The sequence below is a fragment of the Myotis lucifugus genome, unplaced genomic scaffold (genome assembly GCF_000147115.1).
Source record: "Myotis lucifugus unplaced genomic scaffold, Myoluc2.0 scaffold_152, whole genome shotgun sequence".
In the NCBI taxonomy this organism is placed as follows: Eukaryota; Metazoa; Chordata; class Mammalia; order Chiroptera; family Vespertilionidae; genus Myotis; species Myotis lucifugus.
Genome location: NW_005871200.1, coordinates 1,949,452 through 1,957,649, shown reverse-complemented (window position 1 = coordinate 1,957,649; position 8,198 = coordinate 1,949,452). Strand labels below are relative to the sequence as shown.

Sequence of the window (8,198 nt, the reverse complement as noted above, 5' to 3'; positions counted from 1 at the left end):
ATTTAAATTTCAGATGTCTTTTACTATGTATAGTTATAATACTCTTAGGAGCATAAAAAGTAGTGTTGAGAAAAGCTAGATGTTTAGAGAGGCCCAAGATTCTAGGACAATGCTAGAGGCTGGTAAGGATTAAATGATTCACCATGATTAGGTAGTGGGTATGCGCCTGATGTGAAAGAATGCTACTGAAAGCCTCTGCATGTAAGGTTGGGAAGATTTAAGCTGCTGCTCCCTCCAGACACTAGCATTAAATTGTTAACTTACTTAGCAACTGTTGCTAGGTCAGAAAGCTTTGCTCATAAAAGCAACTAGAAATGACAAAAAGTGTAGCATGGTACAGCCATTCATTTCCCAAATACTTTCTGTATTATTTTCTTATTGCTGTTGTGGTGGATTAAAACAACACGAATTTATTCTCTTTGGTCAGAAGTTCAAAATGAATCTTATGAGCCTAAAATTAACGTGTCAGAAGTGCTTTAGGGAAAATGTTTCCTTACCTTTTCCAACTCCTGTAGACCACCCACATTCCTTGGCTCGTGGCCTTGCATCCTTTAGCCTTTTCTCCCCATTTGCAGGGTGACATCGCTTCCTCCTTGGATCTTCTGCCTCCCTTTCATAAGGACCTGTGTGAGTATATCAGGCCTCCCCAGATAATGAAATCCTTAACTTAATCACATCTGCCAAGCCTCCTTTGCTATATAAGATAACAGACTCACAGGTTCCAGGGATTAGGACATGGACATCTTCGGAGGTGGGTGGTTAAGGGGAGCATTATTCAGCCCACCACACTTTAAGTGATAAAAGAATTGATTCCTTTTAGACCAGCAAAGGAGGGAGTTTAATTTTCCCCCCAGATTATCTATAATGTAGTTTTGATGCTATGGCAATAAAACTGGGAAATATCACAGTATTTTAAAGAAAAAATTACTTTCATTAAGTCAGCACTCAAAATTACTAAGCCTGGTTTTTGAAAGCACATCCTATCTTAGACAAACATGGTAATTGACCGTACCTTTGCTACGCCTCCCATTGGCTAATCAGCACGATATGCAAATTAACCGCCAACAAAGATGGCAGCTAATTTGCATACTGTAGGCAGGGCGGGCCAGCAGGAGCCGCCATCCAGGCCTCCGTGTGCCGCCTAAGCCCCGCCCCCAGCCAGGACCCCTGTGTGCAGCCCTGGGCTGGCAGGACCCCGGTGTGCGGCCCTGGGTGGTCAGGACCCCCAGGACCCAGGAGCCGCCTTGCCTACAGCCTGTGATTGTGATCAGAAAGCCGGGCCGCAGGCAAGGCAGCATCCCAGGACCCAGGAGCCCATCGGCGAGGTCTGCAGGCGAAGCAGCAATCAAGCTATGAGGGGTAGGGTGGGGGGAGGAAGGAGCTACAGGAGCAGCTCTGGCCGGAGACTGAAGACTCCTGCCGGAGTGAGGAGCAAAGACTGAAAGCTCCAGCCACAGCAAAGACTGTGTCCAGAGCAAAGATAGAAGGCGGTGGCCAGAGTGAAGGTCTGGGTCCCGGGTGCCAGAGGAAAACTGGTGCTGGCAGCCAGGGGAAAGAAGGCCTATTGCACGAATCTTCGTGCAATGGGCCTCTAGTCTATATATATAAAAGCCTAATATGCAAATTGTCCCAGCAGGAGTTCGACCAGGAGACCGATCGCTCGCTATGACGTGTTCTGATCACCAGGGGGCAGCACAGAACAAAGGAAGGCCCCAGCCATCAGCTGGAGAAGGGAGGCCCCAGCTGGCAGCCGGCAGCCAGGGAAGGGAAGCCCTGGCCAGCAGTCAGGAAAAGGAGGCCCCAGCTGGAAGGAAGGCCCAGGCTGGTAGCTGGAAGGCCCTGATTGGCTCTGATTGCTGGCCAGACCTAGGGACCCTACCCATGCATGAATTTTGTGCACCAGACCTCTAGTAGTTAAGTAATTTACATAGTTAAATAATTTGTTGCCCTTGTTTTAAAATGTAAAGTCTGCATTCCAAGAACCCCCCTGGTGCCTGACAAACTGGGACAGATTGGTTAACTATGAAAGATAAGTCTATAAACCAATAAATAATTTAACTATTTGCTTCAGGGAATTGTTGAAAGCTTGCTCCAATGGGCAAATAACTCCTCTATCAGAACAGATTGATTCCCCAGGCAAAAAGGTCACCTGCCCTTTATCAACCAATAGTCTACTTATCAAGACTTGCTTCAAGACCTAATCTATTACCAAGTTTTGCCCAATCTCAGACAGATTCCCACATTAAAAGACCTCCTTTAACTGCTTGAACCCACACTCCAAAATGCTGTCAATATCTTGCCCTAACCATCCCCTTCTTGGACATGACTGACTTTGACAAAGTGGCATTTTCCCTTAGAGAATGAATAAAAACATCAACACATAGCCAGTCAGTCTCTGACACTCTATACACACAGACTGTGCTATAACTGTAACCATCCTGTAAAAAGTATCATAGTTAGGTACTTGTTCCTAAAATTCAATGTGACTTTTATCTCACACTATTTTTCTTTCACAACCATGTGCCTCACCGAATCTACTGCCACCTTAGTTCATTCATGTGGACATCCACATGGCTCAAGGCTGTAGCCTGTGCAGTTCCTGCTACGATATCTCTTGACTGTTCACCTAACTAATATCTCCCCCACCAAATATCAACTTATTTTGCTGAATACTAGAAGAATTCTAAAAGATGTGATACTAAATATGTAAGTTGAAAACAGAATTCAAGTTCATTAATAACCAGAGTCTACAGGGAAACCATAATTATTAAGCAAAACATAATACTTTACATTAAAAGGCATTTTGCCCTGGCCCATGTGGTTCAGTGGTCAGAGTGTCAGCCCTCGCACCAAAGGGTCCATTCCTGGTTAATGGCACGTACCTGGGTTGCCTGTTCCATTCCTAGCCTGGTTGGGGTGTGTGCAGGAGGCAACCAATGGATGTGTCTCTTTCACATTGATGTTTCTCTCTCTCTGTCCCTCTCTCTTTCTCCATCCCTACCTTCCACTCTCTAAAAATCAATGGAAAAAATATCCTCTATGAGGATTAAAAAAAATGAAAAGGCATTTTATACCACCTAAGTGCAATTTAAACTACATAAAGTGTACCATATAGAGAAACATAGCAAAAAAATATTTAGGGCTCAGTAGTAAAGATTTAATTTAGCTGCATATAGATAACTCAATTAGCTAAGTTCTTTAATATCTACAAATCAGACATAATTGCATTTTCATGTGTCTTTACAAAAACCACAATAAAGTTTTGGAAATTAAAAATTTACATTATGATAAACTCTGCTTGTACAGTTGTTATTACTTCTTAATACTAAATGAAACAAAATTTCAGAGATGAGATTTATTACTGAGCCCTAATTACAATGATTTAGAGAATGGGGTAAATGTCTAGAAATAGAACAGGTCCAGAACCCTTGTCAGAAAGATTTAAATTATATCAGGTAAACCCAGGACAGTGAGGAGACCTTCTTATCTATTGAGTAGTTCTAGTTTTTAAATAACTATAAGAACACCTGGTCTTATGTTAATCATATCATTGTAACATTAATTTACAAAAATTAGATAACTGTGGAGAGCGGCTACAGCGTTAGGACAGGATCAAGCCTCGACTGACTTGTGGCAAAGCCACATACAAGTCCCAGCTTGGAGGGCAAAGCCCTCCCAGCACAATTATAGCCAAAAGGCTATGGTTTTAAGCTTGACCTTACAGTCTGACCCTGAAGTCCTAGGTAGCTAAGGGATGTAGGCTGCTGGGGGTGCAGCAAGTGCTGCCTAAACAAGGCTTGATAGAGTTCAGAGAATGGCAACAAGAGGAAAGAAGCAGATTTGAAACTCGCAAGAACATTGTAAACATCTTGCCCTTGTTTTGCTTTGTGTGATCTGACTGTAAAATAAAGCTTCTGCTTACAGGCTGGGTCACTGTTTCCTCATCCAGGCAGCGATCCACCTGGTCCCAACTGTATTCTCTTGTCTGTTTTCTTTAATCCTTCACCGCCCCTCCTCAGGTTCACCCCTGGCCGTGCTGGACGCAGTTCAGATAACAGTTGTAGTAAAAAACAACACCATTCCTCATTATAACATAGCTAAAATGAAAAGCCAAAATATATGAACCATCTGTGACTCTGTAAAAACTATTTGTCTATAACACTGACAATAATATAAGGCTTTACAATAATTTACAATTACTTCTTTTTCTTCACAAATATAGATTCTATGCCAGGTGGAAAATAAATATTTCCATTGCAAATAGCAAAACAAAACTAAACCCTCAAAACAATTGCAAATGCACACTCATCTTAAAATATTAAAAATACTGTGGAAATTTAACAATACTAGGTACTTTATTATATAGACCTTAATAATTAATAAAAATGACTTCCATTCTCATGGTACTTTTATAAGAGGATTTAATTTTAAAAATACATTGAGACGTTTCCTGTGGAAAAAGAATAAGATAATGGCTGCAGCTTTGAAAAGAAAAATTTTTACTATAGTGGTTTGGTTGCAACTGTACAAGAAACATGATATTGTGTATTTATAAAGTCTATCATTTGATGATTCCAGAGCCCTTATTTAGCTCCATCCAGAGTAACCAGCACTATTAATCCCATTTAGATGTTTTCCTCCTCATATAGCTGTGTCCCTCACTATCAATAGCTTCATAGAGGTCCTTTTTATTCTCTTGTGTTGCATGTAGATAACCGATATAAGCCACGCACAGCGAAAGGGTTATCAATCCGAAAGCCATTACCGGTTTGTTCTGTCAAAGAAAAAAATTACAAAGCCTCGTTAAGACTAAGGATTTGAGGAGACCCAAATATCTGTTGCATTTTCCTCTTGACAAAACAAGTCTTTATTACCACACTAGCATTCCTATGATATTCTGAATCAAAATAACTTTTCTAGTTCTTTATTCAATTAACCCAACTCCTGATAATTTAGAGATTGTAGAAGACTGTTGCTTCTCTTCTCCAGTCTTTCTTCTGTCTGTAGCCGGGACATCTCAGACCTCCACCTCCAGGAGGGTGATGTCCGGGCAAGGGGCAGAGGAGACAAGAGGCATGGAAACAGCCCGGTGCTCAGGTTCTCAGTGTTATCTGTGTGACATGGAGAAGCTGCTTAACTTCATTTTATGAGGAAGTGAGGAATGAAGTATACATGCTACTCTACTCTCCTGAGTTCATCAACAACTGGCAAAAAGCCTTTTTATGTCATACGTCAGGTACAGCAAAAATGGCCATGTGTATGCTCTCCTCTCAGAACCTATTCTAGCACCTCAGAAAATTAGTCATTGGAACAGACAGGATGTTGTTATAATGACCTTGATGTTCTACTGGGAAATCTGAGACCCTAAGAGACAAATCAACTGGCTTTGAATTTTTAACAAGTTTTTTCATGTAGGAAAGATGTTCACAACTCCATAGAAGTGTTTATTACTCAACTCAGGTGCTCCCATTTGTGTTCAATAAATGGGCCTTTCCTAGGTCAATGTGAGGGCAGAGTTGCTACACAAGTTACAGTTTGTATTGTTTCTGTCACCATACCTGCTGTTTATACTATTTCAAATCTTAATCCAAAGAATAAAGGTCAAACTTTTTCACTTGGATAGACATCTAAGAAAGGCCACAAACTCAGAGCAGTTTATATCTGCAATTCTTAAAATGCATTTGACAATTAAAAAACACATTAGTTCAAAGTTTTTAAAACATTCTACCTTGATTTAATGATTTGATTGTTAAATTGATCTATTTTTTTTAATTTTTTATTGCTTAAAGTATTACAAAGGGTATTTCATATAAATTGATCTATTTAACTGTCAGTTTACACTGGCAACTATGTTATTAAAATTTCAATTATTAAAATTCTAATCATATTCAATACATTTCAATATTCTATAATAATAAAAGCATAGTAATATGCTAATTAGATCAGATATCCTTCCAGACGAAGCCGGGGCTGTGAGGGAAGCCGGTGCCAGCAGCCAGGGGAAGGAAGGCCTACTCTTGCACACACTTCATGAATCGGGCCTCTAGTATTTTATAATAATTTAAGTTACATTTATTTAAAGATAAAATTTATAGCTCTAGCTGGATGGCTCAGTTGGTTGGAGAGTGTCCCATACACCAAAAGGTTTTGGGTTCAATCCCCAGTCAGGGGCACATGGGAGGCAACCAATTGATGTTTCTCTCTCACATCCATGTTTCTCTCTCCCCTTCCTCTCGCTCTAATTGGGCATGTGCTAACCGGCAACCTGCCCAGTCGTCGAAATTTGGTGGGGGTGGGGGTAGGAGAGGCCGAGGGAGGTTAATGGGGGAAAAAGGAGACATATGTACTACTACTTGTAATATTTTAAACAATTTTTAAAAAGGCAAAAAAAAGGCAAAATAATAAAATAAAAATAAAACAATAATATAAAAATCAATAAACATATCCTTGGGTGAGGATTAAAAAAAAAATAGCCCTAGCTAGTTTGGCTCAGTGGACCTAAGAGTCCAGGGTTCTATTCTAGTTAAGGGTACATACCTCAGTTGCAGGCTCCTCCTCAGCCGGGGCCCTGGTCAGGGCTCGTGCAGGAGGCAACCAATCGATCTGTTTCTCTTACATCAATGTTTCTCTCTGTCTTTCCCTCTCTCTTCCACTCTCTGAAAATCAATGGAAAAATATCCTCAGGTGAGGATTTAAAAATACTATTACTAATAATAAAATAAATAAATAAAATAAAAATTATATCTATTTAAAAAATAAAATGTATTATATCAAATATATTCAATAATTTTCATCAAGAATATAAATGATTAGCTGACTGACTCCCTAACCGTGTACAAATGTATGTTTTGAAAGCTTTCACAAAATGTTTGCAATATGCCTTAGGTAAAAACATTACTAAAAGGAGCTGGGATTGTCTATAATAATGATGAGATTTTTCGTTTTGCTCTGTTTCATTGGAAAGTCTAATTTACTTAATAGAACCTGATCAAACATTAAAAATGTCCTTCAAATTAATATAGCTATTAAAATTTTAAATAGAAATTTGAGTTGATCCATGAAAATACAATCACTTTCCATTAAAATTCTCAAATGTCCTTAAAATAATTCATTTTATATGTGTATTTAGTGAAACAGCATTTAAGATTTTCCTTCCAACTGCATTTATTCAGAGAGATATTAATAGACAACACAAAATTTCCGTGATAAAAGTAAATGTCACAGGAAATAAGAGCTTTCTAATTATGACAGGCTCATTAAATTAAACATGAAATCTTATCCTGTGTGTATCTTACAGGCTTAATGAAGAGCTCCGGATTCACAGCTCGAAATAACGTTGTCGTTTGGACCCCTCTGAGCCCTGGGTTTCGAAAGTCTTTCTCTTTGGGTGGCTCCTTTTTAAAGGCTGGAGGCTCAGGTGCTGAAGACATGTTGACTGATGATGATTTATTACCTAAAAATAAAATAAGAGACCTTTTTCCTTTGTGCTTGTTTTTTATAATGCTCTTTAAAACGCTATACTAATTTTTTAAAATTACAGTCCAGATATATACCAAAAGTGACTGTCAATTATTTTATTACTTTGTAAAACACATGCTTTGTCAATGGTGCTCTACGTTTGTTTGACAAAATGGTTATTTTTCATCTCTCAGAACCAGTGAGGTGAGCAAAAGTTGTTTCTTACAGAAGCCTGGAGAATTATTTGTTGGTCTGAGTCGCATGGTATCTTGCTATATGAAGGAGGTACTAGGCTAGGAGTGGCCATTGGTTATCCACAACCTTCTCTATTTCCTTCCACTTCCACTCTTCCTCGCCTTCCACAGCCCTCTCAGGACACCAATCTGAGAGAAAACTAGCATTCTTTTGCTCAATTTCTCCTACAGTTCCTCCCCTGTCCCACTTTCCCTTCAGGCTCCTTCCTCTTCCCCACTGGCCCAAGCAAGCACTAGTACTAAGCAGTAAGGGTAAGTAGCTGTTTGTCCTCACTCCCCCTTTGCCTATAGCTATTCCCTGGGAACACTCATTGGGGCTTTGTTTATACAAGCATTCTTTAAGTCTTCCATTTTATAGACTTTACTAGAGTCCTGGTGCATGAATTCATGCCCACGGGGGAGGGGGGTACTGGGGGGGGGAGAGAGGGGACGTGGGAGGTCGGCTAAACACCTGCCTCCAATCGGGGTGGGAGGGGCTGACCAGGG

At 40.0% G+C, this 8,198-nt stretch overlaps 1 protein-coding gene across 1 annotated transcript in view; it reads right to left on the bottom strand.

Moving 5' to 3' along the window:
- Positions 1 to 4,336: 4,336 nt before the first annotated feature.
- SMIM8 (small integral membrane protein 8) overlaps positions 4,337 to 8,198 on the bottom strand; it is an 8,881-nt gene continuing 5,019 nt past the window's right edge. The window contains exons 2-3 of the mRNA XM_006095354.3: positions 7,296 to 7,453; positions 4,337 to 4,774 (exon numbers count right to left, since the gene is read on the bottom strand). Coding sequence (XP_006095416.1) covers positions 4,616 to 4,774; positions 7,296 to 7,430 — 294 coding nt within the window. The 5' untranslated portion in view covers positions 7,431 to 7,453 and the 3' untranslated portion in view covers positions 4,337 to 4,615. The remainder of the gene's footprint in view (positions 4,775 to 7,295; positions 7,454 to 8,198) is intronic.